General features: G+C 35.3%; 1 protein-coding gene across 2 annotated transcripts in view; it reads left to right on the plus strand.

The window, feature by feature from the left end:
- Positions 1-6,395: 6,395 nt before the first annotated feature.
- LOC116167436 overlaps positions 6,396-19,777 on the plus strand; it is a 42,231-nt gene continuing 28,849 nt past the window's right edge. For both annotated transcript variants that reach the window (XM_031482798.1, XM_031482799.1), the window contains exon 1: positions 6,396-6,575. In XM_031482798.1, coding sequence (XP_031338658.1) covers positions 6,521-6,575 — 55 coding nt within the window. In that variant the 5' untranslated portion in view covers positions 6,396-6,520. The remainder of the gene's footprint in view (positions 6,576-19,777) is intronic.

A 19,777-nucleotide genomic window follows, 5' to 3' on the forward strand; every position in this document is an offset into this window, starting at 1 on the left:
CATACCTGAGAGTACAATTTCGTATGAAAAGATGTTAAAAAAAAGTAACTTTTAAAAACGTTAAGTTGCCCCCCCCCCACTTTTTGAAAATTTGTCACGGCTTAACCGTAATGGCGCTAGCTTTAATTCAAGTGGCGCAATTGAGCGCATAACCAAATGTATCAGGTGACCTAGTTACAAGGGACAAAATACGTACTGGGGGGGGGCTACGTTCACTTGCCCCCCCCCCAATGTTTTTTCGGATTTCTAAAAAACGATAATGGCGCAAGAGTTATTATCGGTGGCGCATATGAGCGCATAACGAGCGCATTCATTTTAACATAATACGACTATCAAATCTCTCAGTGGGGGGGCCAAGTTAACGGACCCGAACCATAGACAGTTTATATAGGAATATAGCTACTCTTAATTAATATGTATCGAATTCAGTTAACGAACAGTATAGGAAAAGTACAGTGAAAATTGAAGTTCGTTAACAGCGCCAACAATATTGTACAGAGTGGTCCTTACATATGACCATTGAATAAGAATTGCTTACCTATTAATGGTATGGCTTAAATTCATTTTTAGCGTATTGGGAAAAAATCTGAAACAGTGCGATTTATGTATGATAACATTACCTCCCACTAACATCCCCCTCGAAAATGTTAAATGAAAAGTTAATGCCTAAATATCGCATAATCGTTTAGCAATGGACTTTGTTATACTGTATTGTTCCATACGTTTTTAGGTTGGTGCGATTAAAAACGAAGACAATGAAGGCACAAATTCAAGGTAATTTATTTGACGACGCCACCCTTATTAACTATAACGCGCTGATTAAGTTAAGTACAAAGACATCAAGGCGTACAATAAATTTGCCACCTCGCCTACTTTAGAATGCATACCTAATTTTATTTCCGAAACAATTATATCTTAGGAAAGCATTCGCACTTACAAAACAATGAATCGTCTTTTACGTATATTAAGACGAGAGATTTAGAATAATAAATTTTCTCCTCTGAGCCATCTTATCTTAAATTAAAATTGAACGTAACTGAGATTTGGGGCTTTATTCAAACCTCTAGGCGTTTTTCTAGTTTTCCGCAGGAGACATTTCCTCAGTGCTTGTAGTTTATACAAACTTGCAGACGTTTTTTCGCCCTATAAGAAAAGTTACCAAACTTGGGAAATTCTATATTCAAACTGTAACTAAGTTTTTGAGTAAATAAGCTTTTGACTAGTGATCACTTTATTCATATATCATTAGCGACTATTGTGTGGTTCCAAGAAATGCTCGTAATGAGAAACGAATTCCATTTAGGAAAGCTTTCAAACTTGTCCATTGAAGACCAATAATTAAGGTTCCTTAATTACACAACTATTTATAGCTGAATATAACCTCGTGCACCTAATGCCAACATCTAAATACTCACCTACAGGATCACGAACAGATTCATTAGTAAATTTACTTAGACAAAACAAAAACTGCAATTACCACGTTGTCGAATTAACAGAAATTTAATTACGGCCACTTTCGTTCAAGAATTTTTATCATAACTTAGACTGTGAATAAGCCGTTTTCGTCGGCAATGTTGTTCATTTGAGCGCTTATTTATTTTGGTTCACCCTAGCAAAGAAATCTTGCTCTAGAAAGTTATTCGATGCGTTTTAATTGTAATACTGGCTTGTTTACGCTTTTAATGGACGCCCTTTACAGTATTTTGTACATCTTTTTACACAGTTAAAATTAAGTATAGACGCCTACTTCATTTTCGATCGAAACCGAGAAGGTTGAAAGGGGGGGGGGGGGGTTTACCATTATATCTAAGGTTTCGTTTGATACGTATATGATCCATGTAAACAACACACCCACCATGATAGAAACAGACAGACTGAAAGTAGTGCATTTATTCAATTTTTTAAAAAAATTGCGTTATAAAGGAAGTCGAACCTAAGAACGCAAGAATTTCTAAAACAATAATGATTTTTTGAATTGTTTCGTAGGCACTTTTCGCATGAGTATGCTCTAAAATTCTAAATAAATGGTACCAGATTTTGGAAGAAGATTTGAGATCCATTTTTCTTCGAACCATTTTATGAAATTATTTCCATTCAAGTCATCGTGGCAGTCTCCAGTCTTCCGCAATTAAAAATTAACAACGCATTTGGTACAAATTTACCCTCATGTAGTGCGTGTAATATCACTAAATGTGGTCCTTTCTCAAATCGCAATCCCAATTATTTTATTTGTTGGGATATTTAAATGAAATTATTAAATGAAAGTTAAACTAATGCCGAATTAGAACATTTGTTTTTTTTATTTGTTCAGATTTTTAAATGAAATTTTGTATGTAGCCACTTTAAGTAAAAGTAAAACTGATGCCGGTTCAAAAAATTTGTATTTCAAGCTATGCTGATCTGGTGGTGCAGAATCAACCCCTTGCTATGTGTCGTAAAAATGATGGATGTGTGAAGATCTCGAGGATCGTTCGGTATTCTGTTGTATCGGATTTTTTTAATATGAATTTGAATCCCCCTAAAACTCGGCAAAATGCATGATTTGGCAAAAATCCAAAAATCCGTCGAAGGGGATCAATTTTTATCCAAAAATAATTCTTGCAATTTTAATCCTGTCGGCGGGGTTGTAACCCCCTACCAATTTTTTTATGGGACCAAGGAATAGAAATATACAATATATATTATTTAAAAAATACAACTGTGACATAAATCACCCTGTACAACAATTGCAATTTCTTTGAGAACATTTTTAGATTGTAACCTTAAGAGTCCTTCAAACATGCCCCGACAATGAATATTACACATGTGCGTTAATAAATCCACCTTTGGTTTGCGGGTCAACTGTTTCTTTTTAATAATCCAATTGTATATTCAAACAAGCAAAGTGCTATTGTAGGGATGTTGTTTCCAGGGGTGGATGGGGCCGGTGGGAAACCACAAACACAAAATATTACTCAATTTTAGGGGCACTTGTCATAGTTCCAGCTTCTATTTGGCGACACGAGAAAGAGAGACCGCGATTCGAGCACTTAAGAAACTTTTAGGTGCGCACATTCGGACCAAAACTGTAGAAGAAGAAGGAAAAATCACCACGTTAGTACAACACACTTCGGGATGGCTCCTAGATGTCGCCAACCGCATCATGTAGTAACTTGTTAATTACACGATGCCGGTAGCACTCCTCGTCTTCCTCTAAGCGTTTTTCTACAGACCCGCATTTCCTGCCATCCAGCAAGCCAGCCGGCTCAAGTGATATTAAAAGCTACCTTTGACACAAATTTGCAAAGATGCGCTAAAAATGAAATAACTAATAAGGATATTTAAATGAGTAAATTGAAAGAAAATTGAGAATTTGTATGTTCAGACTAAAATCAAGCCATTGCATCGATTAAAGGTAGAAAGAAAGTATACAAATTTCTGTATGGATCTTTCCTTTTTAAATTCACATAATTTCCCTGATATTAAAAATGAAGTATTGCCTAATAATCTACTGGAAAAACGTTGGAAAAAAATGCCATTCCTGTTCGATACCGAGAAGAAATTTAAGATCCTGTCGGGGGCAACCACAATTGAAATTTCTTCAAAAAAAAAATGTAGAAAAATTGTCAACCGTCCACCGCATTGTTTCCGAACGATGCAAATAAAAAACACAATGTAGATGATTTCTCTAAAAGTGCCGTTTGTAGTAGTTGTCAAAACTGCTTTAGATGCTGTTATAGTGCGATTACCAGTAGAATTTATATCAAGAAGCGATTATTGTAGAAATTCTAAGGCGCCATGAAAGAAGAAGAATCGGCTGTAAAGAGCGGGGACAGATGTGACTCAATCTTTCCGGGAAATACGACGTTGTTAGAGAACATTCCAGAATACTCGGGAGCCTTTCAGAAAGAACGGCGTTTGCTATATAAGCAAATCGAATTGCGTTTCAATCAGTTCCAATTTCAAGGCCGAAGTAATGAATAGTTCGCACTTATAATTACTGTTATAAATTAATCCATTTTAAGACTTACACATTAATTAATTGATTCTTATTCTTTCGCGTATAATTCCGATTAAGGAACAGATTGTGTAACAATAATTCTAGAAGCATTTATGTTGTTGGGAAATAATTATCAACGATCAGTGTTAGAAAAAGCATAAATGTTTGAAATTAGGGCGCATTGAGTACCCCCTCCCCCACCCGCTAAGTGGGCCGATAGTCAAGTATATTTCACGGACCGGTTTATCGTTCCCTATCCACCCCTGGACTTGTTTCCGAAGCTGTAAATAAGTTTTAGAAGAAGTTTTCCAAAGAATCCTGTGGTTTCATCCTTATTTAAAATGCTTGCTAAGAGAACTACATCGTGTTGGTGTACGTGCCAATAGCCCCGTTCCATTTTTCGAATTTGACCCAAGGAAGTAGTAACTAGTGTACGATGTAAAGCTCGAAATTTGATCACTTAATTAACCACATCATTTAAATCAGAAGGTAAAACTGCACTACCTTTCCTTTGTTGCAGAATTTTCACTTTTTTTTTACACAGTTAAAATTAAGTATAGACGCCTACTTCATTTTCGATCGAAACCGAGAAGGTTGAAAGGGGGGGGGGGGGGTTTACCATTATATCTAAGGTTTCGTTTGATACGTATATGATCCATGTAAACAACACACCCACCATGATAGAAACAGACAGACTGAAAGTAGTGCATTTATTCAATTTTTAAAAAAAAATTGCGTTATAAAGGAAGTCGAACCTAAGAACGCAAGAATTTCTAAAACAATAATGATTTTTTGAATTGTTTCGTAGGCACTTTTCGCATGAGTATGCTCTAAAATTCTAAATAAATGGTACCAGATTTTGGAAGAAGATTTGAGATCCATTTTTCTTCGAACCATTTTATGAAATTATTTCCATTCAAGTCATCGTGGCAGTCTCCAGTCTTCCGCAATTAAAAATTAACAACGCATTTGGTACAAATTTACCCTCATGCAGTGCGTGTAATATCATTAAACGTGGTCCTTTCCCTAACGAAACGAGGCGATAAACCATTCATTACTGAACTTAATTTTTTTGCAAAATTTTTCCAAAATGCATCCATAACAGAGATGTTGCGTCTTTAAAAGGACCATACGGTATACAATGATGCTGATAAAAATAATAATTACACTTCCCTAAAACCAATTTTTCGTAGTAATCTCGCAAGAAAAGCTTTACTTTCTTGCTACAGCGTTGTATAATTAGCATGCAATTAATAAGAGAAGAAGTAAATTTCTGAATGTATAATAACACCTAAAAATGAGTTGTTAATCATCATTGATCATATCAACTTTATCCCCAACTTCAACAAAGGTTTAGCTTCTAATTACAAGGATTAATAAACGATCATTATGTTGCAATTTAAATGAATAAATAAATCCCTAAGTATTTTCCTGCATTTGACAAACTGATGTAAGTAGGTACTCTAAAACAGTTATCACACGCCACTGGATCTTCCTTTAATGTATTGTAAAGTGGAACATTCGTCTATGCGCTTATTATAAATACTTTACTCATTCATTGGGAGTCTAGCTAGAGGGTGGTTCCAACGGCGCGCATGATTACCAGCTTTATACCTGCCTTATTCCTAGCTCCCAAAGGAAGTATTTTAGACCCTTTACAAAAGAAGTGTCTTTACTGCACCTTATATGACAAATTGAGTTACACAATCTACATACCGGCGCCGGAGGAGGTTCTAATCTTAAAAGGTCTTCAAATGCTAACTTTTTTCCGTAGACAAACGGTTGTAATGCTGTACCCAATTGTGATTAAAAGGACTGTAACCTCATTCGTCAAATTCTCCAATTCAGCTACAAAAACCCAGAAAAACTGGCAACTGAAAGTCTGTACAAAGCGTAGGTTTATGTACGTTGAATATAAAGGAAAAGTTCTCCCTTGTAACCGTAAAAAAGTCGATGAAGATAACTTCTTTCTTAATGTTATAAATCAATCCTGTAAACAATATTAGTAAAGATACTGTATTGACATTGTGTGTCAGTAAATAAAATTTTTTAGGGCAAATGCTTTCGTTATCAACGTAAAGCAGAGGACTATAAAGCTTCGGAAGATTAAAATGAATGTTCAAAGTTTTTTTTTATTGATTTGGTATAGAAACTGTAGGAACCCATTCCGCAGTAATGTACAAATTATATCGCCATCAAAAGAATTTTGGTACACGACGGCAGTGTTGAACGACCGAAGAAAATATGCGAGTAGGTAAGTACGCACTTTGTATTTCTAACGCCTTTATAAAAAGAAATTGCTTGATTCTCTACTGTCATTGTAATTTCTAAATAGGGAAGTAAAATTGTTAAGAAGCACAAACGCAAGCGCGACGGTGGTGCGTTTCTATATTTTGCCTCATTCTCGTCGCGACGCGCGTTTACGCCTAAGCTTGAAGCCCTATATGCGCTCATTACCCACGAATCGTAATTAATACGAACTTTAATCGGTGACAGTTTATAAAATGTGGAATTTGTACACTTGACTGCACTTCCCCGATCATGAGGCTTTTATGGAAATTCTTTTTGGATACCCTCTTAATGTTTTGCTGTAATTGTAAGTTTATATCTTTCATACTTTTCCAATGCAGACAATGCGAACTTTTTGCCATAGTAACTCGAAGGATTACATTTGGCTTCACTTTAATTAATTTTTCCAATTCAACGGACAAGGACGTACTGTCGTTTCCGAAAGCTGTTTAACAAAGCTCCAACGACATGTTTTTAACCCATGCTAAAAACTCATTAAATTTTAATTAACTTTAAATTGAATTACGCTGATTGAAAAATTTCGATATCCCCCGTTAATTTTTTTGCTGTCAACTTGCTGTTATTAATTTTCCTGCAGTACGTACGAATTTGAAGTATTGACACTCCAAAAGTTTTTCAACAATGTAGACTAGTTGAATGCAATTTTGTTAAACGTAATGTAATTAGGTAACCACGTATAGAGGAAGAATGAACAAAAATTGTACGCTATTTAATAGTGTGCTGCAGATACAAGCCATATAGCGAGAAAAAAAATGGCAATACGCCTATATTGGGCCAACACGGTTTGGCACGCTTCCAGAAATATTAAATACTGCATATGGCGATTGGTGAGAGCAGTTTGCGGGAATTAAGGATTTGTGCATTGTTAAGCGACTGGAAGCTTAAATTTAACTTATAACTTATGTTGCGACAATAAGTACGACGCGTCTTGTAGATTCTTTCGATTTATGCGGAAACTTACTAATGAAGTTTAGTTCCTTCATAAATTCCAGAAAGTTGGTGATAACAATTGCGGCATTATAATGCATTTTTCTCGAGTTTCGACACCTAACCTCACGTTATAGAATCATCACAAATTTCGAGTATTAGATTGAATAACCTACTCAGGCTTCAGGTACAAATTTCATAAATAGTAAAGACAATGCCATAAACTCAAGACGGTAATGAATAATTCAAATGGCTTGAATTCACAAATGTGCCATAAAATCTGAGGTTTCTTCCAGATGTTATTTACTTTCACTTTATTGAGACGAATTTTCTCAAACAGAAAATATCCAAGAGAAAGAAAAATTTTAACGGAATTTCCCAAGGAAGTGTTGATATTTGGCAGATTTGTGGATTAATTGTTGACACATTGATTCATTTATGTACACGCTACAGATTTCGGATTGTGTTTTCGCTTTCATTTTTATTTTTTAAGATCGTCTTTCTACTATGTTCTTCCGCCTTTCTAACAGGTCTGTTCCACAACATCCGTTTTTCTTCTAGGTATGTATTGATATCTTTTTCCCTCCCCATGTTTTTCGTATTACTCAATCTCTAATTTATCCAGTCTGTTAGTCCATTTACGTTGCTGCTATCTTTCCCCGGTTTTTCTTATCGGTGGCCCATACTTCTGCCCCGTATGTCTTTATTCTCTATACCATTATCCTGAATATCCGGATTTTTGTGTTTTTAATTATATCACGGTCCCATAGGATTGAGTGAAGTGGCCTTATAGGTGTTCTAGTTAGTCCCAGTCTACTTTTTATTTCTTCCTCAGTCGTTAGGATTCTCCTTTTGTGATGGTGAATCTCAAGTCTTCTAATTTTAGATCGTTTATATTTTGTTCTTCGGTCGCTAAATATTCTGTTTTGTTGAAGTTCATTTATAATCCATTCATGGTGTACTCTTCTTTCAGTTATCGTACCATGTAGCTCAGATCTCCCTCATCTTGCGCTATTTTCACTTGGTAATCTGCAAAGCTAAGTGTATAGATGTGGTCATCTCTAACGGGTACTCTCTCCCTTCACATTTCCTTTTCCAGTTACATAACACGTGTTCTATACGTATTTTAAATACTACAGTGGGTGATGTGGAACATCCCTGTACCAGTTCCTTGGTTGTCTCGAATTTCTTCGTAACTTTCCTACCGATTTTTAGTCCAGTTGTTTTTACACATGGATTTTTACTGCGTTGGTCAGTGTTTGGGGTATTCCGATTTTCGACTTGCCTTCCACATTTCCTTTCTTGCTACCGTTTGTGCTTTTCGTAAATCGATGAATGCTATGTGTATTGATCTTTTTCTTCTCTAATAATTGCTGTGTGGTGTAAGTATGGTCAATGGTTGACCTTCCTGCTGTAAATCCTGCTTGTTCCTCGCTTACCATCCCTTGAATTTGGGTTTCTATCTTATTCCGTCTTACTTTCCCATAGGTATATTCCTCACATCATTGCTATGACACTCATTCATTTGTATCCGTGGGTATTTCTTGTCCATTTGCAACTTCTTGGAACATTTATTTATTTATTTATAGAAGGTCCTAAGTTGTTATATACTACTCCGGTATTTACCTTTCGAATTAGGAAAACTGCAGGAAAAACCCTAATTCGGACTGATCTAAAGAAATTCCCATCTCTACCACAGATGAAAAATTCACCTCAACCCAGGTTCGAACACCTGGCCTCTCGGCTGTGTAGCCCAACTTTCTACCACTGAGCCACACAAACGGTCATTCTCTGCATTGTTTGAATCAATAATTTGTCTGTATCGTATTTTATTAATTCCTGTACATTGTACATTACCGCCAGGCTCTGTCACATTCCCATTTTTGTTTGTTAATCTTTTATACATTCTCACTCTCTGATGTATGCTATCATAAGTTGTTCTCTACTCGATTTCATTACTTTTATTGTTCTTTGGGACGAGCTCCGCGTGCCTCCTATATACTGTCCTATACAGGGTGACAATTTGAAAACCTACCACCCCCCATGTCTTAGTAAATAAACGTGATATTTAGAAATTCAAAATCCGTTTCGGTAATTCGGAAGGGGAATCACAATGACATAGTTGGCGACGCACCCCCCCCCAACCCCTGCGCCTCAGCCACCCCAACTTTTAAATCCTAAATAGTGACCCCCCATGTGTGATACGTCGTTGGAAAGCTCTAAAAAAATGCTTTCCAACCATACCAAATAGTATTACATTTAGGTTTTTTACAATTCTTTTTAATTGCGTTTTTTAATGGTAATTATCTCATTTGTTCAGTGGCTACTGCAGTTATTAAATAAAGGCATATTGTTTTTGGTTTAATTTGCATTCACATTTCTTTTCATATCTTTCCCAAACTCCTAATGCTTCACTAGTTGCTGTTCATATGTTCCTTCTGTACTGTCGAATCCAAACACCTCTAACTTGTTATTTAACCTAATTTTGGTATTGGTACAGCTCTTTTATGGTTTCGTCCTGCAGGAGGTTTAGTTTAAATTGCATTTCTTTTTCTAACTTCAATATATATTTCTCCTTATCCATTTCCTTCTCAACTTTTCTTTCATACCATGGCAATTCCATCTTCGCTATTAATAACCTATGATCCGTTCCACATTCCGCGCCTCTTTTAACCCTTACATCCTTGATGTTGATGGCGGACTTTTTCTTTATCATGATATAATCTGTAATTGATTTTAATCTCCTTGTTTCCTGGGTTCATATGTACTTATGTTTTTCTTGGTGTTGGTAAAATCCGTTAGTGCTTATAATTCACATATAATTCTATTATTTTCTTCACGTCACCGTGTCTTCTCCGTATTGTCCTACGGTGTCATCATTATCTTTTTTCCCGCACTAATTCCTTTGCTTTAACTCTCTGTTTTTATTCATTCCGCTCCAACGATTCCATCGATGTTTTCTATCCCATTTCCTTTTACTTTGTTTCACTCATAACTAAAACGTCGAGATTCGTCTTTTTAAATTCTTGTAACTTCCTTATCTGCATTTCTCTATCCTTGAATACCCCTATGATCATTTTCTTCCTTTGTTTCTTCTTTATTCATTCTTCTCTCTGGTTAAGATTTTCAACGGTAGGTGCTGAGTCTTCGAATCAAAATATGGTGCCCCCTATCCGTTGGGACTCCCTATTAGTGAGGTGTGCATTACCATCCTGGGAATTGATTTTTCATTCTGCCTTTGACTTCTCTTTTCTCCCATTTTTTAGCGTGTTAGGTTGCTTAGATCTAACACCACAACCCCTTCATGGAGAACCTAAGATCCAGCCGTCCATTCTGGATCAGACGCTGCTGCCAGTTTTGGTTCGCCCCGGGTATTTTATTTCCCCGTTACCCACCATTATCTAATAGGTCTTCCCTTGTCCGCCACCCGGGGAGGCGCCGGATGGGAAAAACTGTGATCATAGTTCAAGCTAGGAAGTTAAAAATATGACTGATGCGCGATCTTCCATGGTAAACAAATAATTTTTTGTTTGTTTCAGATTATGCTGTAAAGATGATCAAAATACAAAATTACCTGATAAATTTTGAACTAGATCTAGCGCAGAACTAATTAAAAACATGACTGACAACACACGCGGCATGCTAGACTTCATAAATTTTCTAAATATTGAATCACCAATTTCTCCATTTTTTTGTATATCAACCATATGCGACAAATGTGCGATATCCATATAGTAGGGGAGCTAGCACGAAATCCACTGAACGAGAATGATCAAAATTTTAACCGATGGAGTTCCATTTTGCCCTATCAGAGTATGCTAAAATCGATCGTCTGCCGCTTCAGGTCATACGACTTAAGGCGCTGCGGGTACTTCTTGTGCTACCAATTCTGAAAGGTTGTTTTTCGAGAAAATAAGTTATACACCAAATGAAAACGTTGATAATAGCTCTTAAAAAAATATTTTAAAAAATCGCGCACATTTGATAACTCCGTAAAAAACAATTCTTAGTCGGTTTTTCACGAACTTTCTACGGATATAACTAGGGTACCGTTGGAAGAATGAAGCTGATTTTTTTACAGACTAATGAGAGGTACAGCCAATGACTATGAGAGTGTTTCTTTTTTAAATTTTTTCTCTAATTATAAGTTATCTTATAATGTTAAGATAATAAGATAATCTTGTAATTAGAGAAAAAATTTAAAAACGAAACACCGTTAAGTCATTAGTAGTACCTATCATCAGTCTGTAAAAAAAATCAGCTTCATTCGTCCAACCGTAACCTAGTTATATCCGTAGAAAGTTCGTGAAAAACCGACTAAGAATTGTTTTTTTACGGAGTTATCAAATGTGCGCGATTTTTTAAAATATTTTTTTAAGAGCTATTACCACGTTTTCATTTGGTATATAACTTATTTTTTCGAAAAACAACCTTCCAGAATTGGTACCACAAGAAGTACCCGCAGCGCCTTAAGTCGTATGACCTGAGGCGGCACACGATCGATTTTAGCATACTCTGATAGGGCAAAATGGAACACCATCGGTTAAAATTTTGATCATTCTCGTTCAGTGGATTTCGTGTTAGCTCCCCTACTAATATTGACGGTCTTACCAACATGGTAGAAATAATGAGACAGTGCAGTTCGAGTAGTGCGGCATGGGTGTAATTTTTGATAAATGTAAGGTTCAGTTTTCCTTTATGCGCGTGCTTTTTTTTTGTTTTTATTTCTTTTTTTTTAAGATTAAGTTAATTTAGTTGATGTAGGTATAACGATATTAGTAAGTTTAAGTTTGAGTATGTCACTTTGTGTTCTTCGTAATTGGGCTTGTCCTGTGGAGAATTGAAATTGAAATAAATAAATAAATAAATATGCATATTTTATGTTGTTGTACAGCATATTGATTGATTGCTGTTTTCAAATATCGTAAAAATACATAGGCATTGCATTTGAAAAACAAAAGCTGCATCTATTTCCGGTTAAACTGGAAGTGATATCGGAAGTTTGAATAGGCAATCAGTTAGATCATAATGTCATATAAAATTATATTTGACAAATTTTTCGTATCTCGCAAAATAAAAGAGATATTGTGGTGACCCTCTTATATCGAACTCACTGTATATTGATCCAAATCTAAATTGGTATGAATACTGTGATCACCTTGCCAGTAGATATACCGTATATCTTCAAGTTTCTTAATCATCCATAAAGCCGGGGGTTTCTATTCATACCTCAATTATCTGTACAAATATTACCCAAGTGATTTTGAGACGAAACTTTGAATTGATCCTATAAAAACGTTAAAAGACATTCTAAGACTTTTGGGCAAACAAAATCAATGTTAATTGGTTCTTCGTGTAATTGGTTCTCTATAGACATCGCTCAAAATTAGATATACGGGAAAATGTGATTTATGTGGCGTAACAAGAAACGTCGTGTTTTAAATTAATCCTAAATATTCAGAAAGGAAATTAAAATTCGTTTCCATAATCCTTCCATGTATGTAATAAAACACCTTCGTAACAGAATCCAATATAATTAGCATTTCATGAAACAACATTTTTCAGAAGAATGCGTAGTGATTTCAGTATTTACTAATTAGTTTACAAATTAATTAATTTTCCCTTTACATTATTCAACTGGAATTTTGCGCTCAGTTCTTGAAAGTTTCGTTTTATAGATTCATAAAAAAATACCGATGGAGAAAATTACAGAATTCTAAAAGTGAAGCTTTTTTTAGGCGAAATTAAGCGCCATTCTGTTTCAACTGGAATGCTATAAAAACATACACAAACGACGGCCGTACGCCAGCTTTATTTGTATACAAAAAACGAGATTTAAATTATTTTAGTTTTCTGTGCAGTTCGATTCCTTTGTAAGCCCAAAGTAATTAAATGAGTGAATTTTTAATTTCTTGTGGTGTTAACGCTCTATATTGGATACACATTTGTATTTCTATACTGTACTTACTTGGTTTTTCATTTTTATTTAAAGTTGTTTTCACTTTTTTACCAAAGTATGTCCTTCTCATGATAATTAGTCGTCTCGTTTTGTTATTGTTTGCATACTTATAAATTATTCATAGGCATTCTTCGCGTTTGCTGTTCTTGCTGTATCATTTATACTGCCCGCCATAAGTACCTGAACCTGAATTTTCAGGAAAATTGTATTTATTTCGAAATAGGAAACAAGGAAAACATGATAGAAATACAACAAATTTGAACAACACTGATACATTTTTCTTTAGGATTTATATTTTTGTATGTGTTTGAGGATTAGGTGTTTATACAATTATAATAGCTGGCTGATCTTCTAATTCTAATTATGAAGTTAGTCATTTTAATTTTATTATCTTTTTTAGTTCTGATTGGTAGTTTAAGAATTTTTGATATAATTATTCGACCGGGATATAATTATTCGATCCATAATTTCAAAAGTTCGAAGATTGGGCTACTAGTTCAAAAGTTACAGCCCTTTGAATTTTCTTTCGAAATTGGTTTCTAGTCTATAACTTTTGATTGAGAAGTCTGATCGAAAAAGTACTACGCACCAAAATTAATAAGAAAAAGTGTTTTCCCGAGAAATTTTGGTGCAGTCGATTTTTGGTAAAAAAGGAAGGTTATACACTGCCTTTTTTTTGAGCCCCGAAAAAAAAATTGTCTCAGATCGACCCGGAAAAAAATTTTCTTATAGAATGTGGCCTGTAGAATCCATAATTTCAAACAGTTCCAAGATTGGGCTACTAGTTCAAAAGTTACAGCCCTTTGAATTTTCTTTCGAAATTGGTTTTTTGATTTAGTCCATAACTTTTGATTGAGACGTCTAATCGAATAAGTACGAATTGTTTTGGATTCTACGCCCCAAAATTAATAAGAAAGAGTGTTTAATTTGTATAATGTTCAAATTTTAATCGTTTCTTATTTCGAAATAAATACAACTGTCCCGAAAATTGAATTGACCAAAGTACACAGGGGGTGTTCAGATACTTATTAGTCCATTGAAAGGTGCATTTGGGGTTGAGTTTGTCAGAGAACGAAATTTTATTTTTTAGACATGAAGGAGGAGTCAGTCTAAAGTTGAATCTAAGTTTGTGAGGTTACAGCCCTTGTCCCTCGGCCGCCATCTTGAACAAAAGGGTGCAAATGGTTTTTCTGGTTTATCTGACAAACTATTGGCCTCACAAAAAAATTGTGATGAACCAGACTGCGGCTGAAGATTTGCTTGATCGTCAATATTAAACAGTTCCTTAAAACTCATTTCAAAGTAGGCTAAGGACGAGAACTTCTAACCAGTCCAAACAAATCTAAGCGGTCAAAAATTGTGTTCCAAGCATTTCCCTCTATACCTTTTGGGTGCCTGGCCTACTAGGAAATTATTGGAGATTTTAAAATTAGGTGTCACGGGCGCATTTGTTTGCGTAAATGTTTACGATTTTCTCTCGTTGAGTTATGCGGAAGAAAAATTTAGTTTACAAAGAGTCCAGGTTTCAAGAACATTCCGCCAAACAAATATTACTCATAGTAGGTTCAAGTGTTTATTATGTCGATTGGAATACGGCGAGTTTTAGTAGTCTTCTCACACGTTCGTCAATGAATTGCAGCTTGGTAAAAATAAGCTGACTACAGAATTCTGAATCTTAGTAGGTATACAACCCTGAAAGCTCCGCCAACCAATGAAAATTAATAACATATCGCCGCCTTTATTATTCCGCCTTGGAGTAGGCGTTAAGTAGTGATTTAGTGTTTAGAGAAGAAATTAATTTTGTCCGAAATTTGGGCAATTGATGTTCTGGTAGTCAAGCTGAAAGGAGATGGGAAACAGATTAGCGTTTTTTGGGGCGACTTAGTCAATGTAAGGTCCAGAGCATTCGGGGAACCGAGCTTGCAAGAACAATTTAAGTACATTCCGGGCGACCTCGTAGTCCAGTTAAACAGCTTCGTGAAAAAAAGCTACGTTTATTTATACTGAACCTGAACTTAAATTGGAAGACAAGATAAATTGTTTATTTCAGAATTACTCCAGTCAAATTATCAGAATACCTTGCATCAGATATGTCATCTCTAATTAATCTTTTAAATTGTTAGGATTAATATGGATGTCAAAAATCCAAGTTTTCGACATCCAAAGACCTGTGCGAGCAACGCAGCACTCGAAAATACGCAATTTATTATTTTTAGGTTTTGGTTAGTTTTAGTTCTGAAGGATAGATTTTAAAGCAATTACTGTCGTGTACTTTTTTAAACTAGACAAAATTTGTGACAATTCAAGCCCTTAACCGGCTCTGTAAGTCTAATAGTTTTAGAGATATAGCGTTTCAAAAATTCGTAAATTCTTCAGTTTTAATCAAATTTGCCTTTTTTTAGCATAAAAACCTCATGAACATTTTTATAATTTTGTTCGTTCTGGGGGACTTTGTGGTGAGGAGTCTCCATAAATCCGCACAGAAAGAGCTAGAATGTTGATATCCTCTGGATACCCAGCATCTTCCATGATAAGAAAGTTGTCATCATCTTCTTCAGCAAGATCCACTACCTGTTGCATGGATTCCGAATTGTGAGAATTTGTTCCTTTTGCCTGACCTTGCTCGACCATTCAAAAGGGACACCGAATACAGAAGATCTGTGACAGTAGCAGAAAGCCTTACTCACAACACTATGGTTTGAATGAATAAGGCATCATATAAACATGGACATTTTTCCACTAAAAGACAAAAATCAATATTTAATTTGCTTTCATTATCCGCAATTTTTAGCACTTCTTCAACAACAAGTTTATTACGACTCACGACTTACGACAATTCTTCGTGCATATTTTGTAAGTTTACTTTCTGCGAAGAAAAATCGCAAATTTTGATAAAACTTGTAAAACTAATAAATTTACCAATAGTTGAAGCGCCGTATCTCGGAAACTATTAGACTTGAGGAGATTGTTAAGGGCTTAAATTTTCAGAAATTTTGTCTAGTTCAAAAAAGTATATGACAATAATTGCATTAAAATCTGTTCTTCAGGAGTAAAACTTACAAGAACCAAGAAATGGTAAGAAAAATAACATATTTTCAAGTGCTGTCGCTCGCACAGGTCTTTCAATGTCGAAAACTTGGATTTTTCACATCCATATTCATCCTAACAATTTAAAAGAAAAATTAGAGATGACATATCTGATGTACGGAATGCCCATTTTTTGGTCTCATTTGACTGTACTAAATGTATCGCCTTTTAATATGCGCCCATGGACTACAGCAGTCTATGTGACGAAAGAAAACCAGGCAGAATAGACAAATTTACATGTCTCATTAAGTAAAATAATACCTAAACCAAAGAGTATATAAACTAACTTCTGGACTAAGCTTGACGAAATTGGATGAAATACCGAACTTTTTTTCCAGAAAAACATCAAAGATATATTTGTCGCTTCTTCTAATACAGTTCTCGCATGGCAGCTTTAACCTTCACTTCAGCACGTCCTTATATCTATAAGTAACGCACTCACTTAACATATAAAGCGGTCGTAAGGAACTATATTCACATTTGTTATACAAGGTGTGCACATAACGTCCACAATAACTATAACGAAAACGACAGAAACTAGACATTTACCGTCCTATTATGTAAAACAAAACTTCACCAGACATTGCGGAATGGTGATTTAGGTAGTTTTGTAGGACCAGAGGGCTAATAAAACGGAATACGCTCCATCGGAATTTAACAAACATTCACTTCCGTAAAATCGTCAAGAGTGTATTGACTGACCACGCAATTTGTGACCTAAAATTCAGTAACAAAGGTAAATCCGTTAGTGTAAAGACTTTAAAATATAGAGCATCGTGCATTATTGCAAATTGCGCTTCGATGTGAATGCATACTTATTCGTTTCGATTATGAAATTGCGAATGTGATAGTTGCCTGCGGTATGACAATTCCAATTCATATAGAAATGTACGAGTGCATTTTAGTTTTTCATTCCTGTATATTGAAAATTCTGAAGTACAGGAAACTCAACTGCAACGAGTGTTTAATATTCTTTTCACGGTATTATCATCCCTGGAATAATAATTAAATCATTTTTTATACTTTTATTGCGATGTCTATGGATAGAATACAAAACTAGAAGCGCTAAATTAATTGCGGGGTTTTTGAGTAATGATTTATGGTGTGGGGATCCTAATCGTAAATTTCGACGATTATGCGAACTGCTTCAAATACAAATTGGAATGTAATACAATTTGTAAATTGGAACATTAGCGATACATTACTGTGGTGTGGTTCCAGAATAATGGTGGTTTATTAAATCTGGGCGTCAAGTGATCATGTTTTCGTGTAGGATAATACAATGGATAAAAGGATACTATGAGATACCTAAAAAATTTGAGCTGTAATTAATTAAAACAGTTAGAAAGAAGGGATACGGTGACGCGATAATGCAGGTCAGAGAGACAAAGACCCAACCTTCTACATACAACGGGTATTTAGGGGTGGCGAAAGCTACATTTTTTATTATATAATTATGGGTTGTTGCGTGACGATTGTTTCACGCAACCCTGTCATCATACATTATGTTTCTCATAGTCATACTCATAACCATTGTATTAGACCAGAAATAAGCAAACTATAACGAGTGCAAAAAACGTTTTTGTAAGTTGCAGGGAGTCATCTAAATTGAATAATGTGGAAAACGATCAAATGACCTAATGACCAATAGAAAAAACGTTGTAGATTTTCCGTTTGGTATGGTGCGAGGATAAAATAATGGAAAACTTTCGAGCTTTAGACTTTAATGAAAACGAAATAAAATAATCCAATAAACTTCGATTAATCATTCATCAACTGAAGTGAATGTACGCAGAGTGTAAATTTCATGGCTCTAGAAAGGGTTGTCAAGGGAACCTGTTTGATATTTTTGTACTCGTACAGTGTCTTTCTATATTTTCCGAGTACTTGACAACTATAGGCGATTCAAGAACCTAGCGGTGTCCCCGGTAGCTTTTAGGCAAGACTTCGATTTTTAGAGGTTTAGGTAAAATTGAATTTTTTGAGCAATGATATCCTTGGTGGAAATCCAGTTTGTCAACCGTAAATGTGGTGCGGTTATTTGGGTCGTTTAATATCTGTGGAACATGGTTTCTTAATGGGTTTTGGACACTATAACAATTTCCATAAACGGAAAGCAAGTAACACAGGCACAAATTAATCTGCGGTAGCTACGGGAAATCAAATGCAGGAAAGCGAAACATTATGCTCCCTAACGGTAGAACGGTGTCCCGATTATATATATAATTAACAGAATAAAAAGTAGTAGAAAGCTTACTTTCCAATTAAACGTATCGGTAGAAAAGCGCAGGAAAAAGCAAAAACAGCAAATACGGTGCGGTCGACTTAATTAAAAATAAATTTATGGAAAGTATCAAAAATTAATACAAATGTTAGTAGCAAAACACCAAAGGCAAAAGATCTCTTCTAAAGAATATTTTACCTTATATAAAAATCAGCTATTGCAAGGAGGGATCGACGTTCTTCCAGTCCATTGTCTCTTGGAATTTCTGAGGTCCGGCCAAAACGTCCCTTATCATCTGATACCGGCGTAAACTTGCATGACCTTGAAGCTTTAATGCTCATTTTAAATTAATATAGGGAACCAAAACTGGCTAATAATGACTTAACGGAGCTGAAATTCTAAAATATTAATTTGCCCTCGTCTTCTAAATGGCAACAAAGATAATACATGATAAATTTCCCCCCTTATTTTTTCCGTCCTAGGAATATAGAATGTTATAATTCCAAAAGTTCCAAAAGAGCCTTTTCTTTTAATAAAACGTGGGCGGTTTCCATCAGTAAAAAATTGAGCGTTGCGCTATAATTCAAATATTATAACTGACGACGTGTACCTATTTATTAAGCCCATAACGGCATAACCCATAACAATTTGTGGGATATGTGAAGAAAGTTCTTGAGGTAAGACGTGAGAAAAACGGAGGTGAGTGGGTAATGCGAGCAAAGGTACGAAGAAAAAAACGAGAATGATACGTTAAAATAGAAGAGAGGGGGGGGGGCAGTGCAATATAAAATGTACAATGGGGAGGAATGGAGAAAATTGAATGATGGATGCGTATAGAAAACAGACGTGCAAGAAACTTTTAACAGTAAAAACGTAAAATAGACGCACCAGAAGGAGATGTGAGGAAAACCAAAAGAACATGGAGGCAGCAGGCGAAAGCGTGAAGGGTGAGCGTTTAAGACCACATGAAGTAGATGAGGAGTTGGAATAAAAAGGTACACGAAACAAAGATGTGACGAAGAAGGAAGCTTAAAGGAAAGAAGGAAGCACCAACGAAACGATAGCACCGTAAGAGAAACTCTGATTGATTGTAGTTAATTTTTTTAATTCCTACAATTGCCGTAGAACACATAATAGAGTATACTGTACAATAATAATGAGGACATTTCAGTGGACAGAATCCATACCGAATAATGTATTGGTTTGTCCTATACTTTTCACGCACAGAAAGCTTCTTTATGGATTACCTACTCAATGAGTAGAGTGTCTATGCGTAATTAATGCAGTATAC

Source organism: Photinus pyralis, unplaced genomic scaffold, assembly GCF_008802855.1.
Source record: "Photinus pyralis isolate 1611_PpyrPB1 unplaced genomic scaffold, Ppyr1.3 Ppyr1.4_LG3b, whole genome shotgun sequence".
NCBI lineage: Eukaryota > Metazoa > Arthropoda > Insecta > Coleoptera > Lampyridae > Photinus > Photinus pyralis.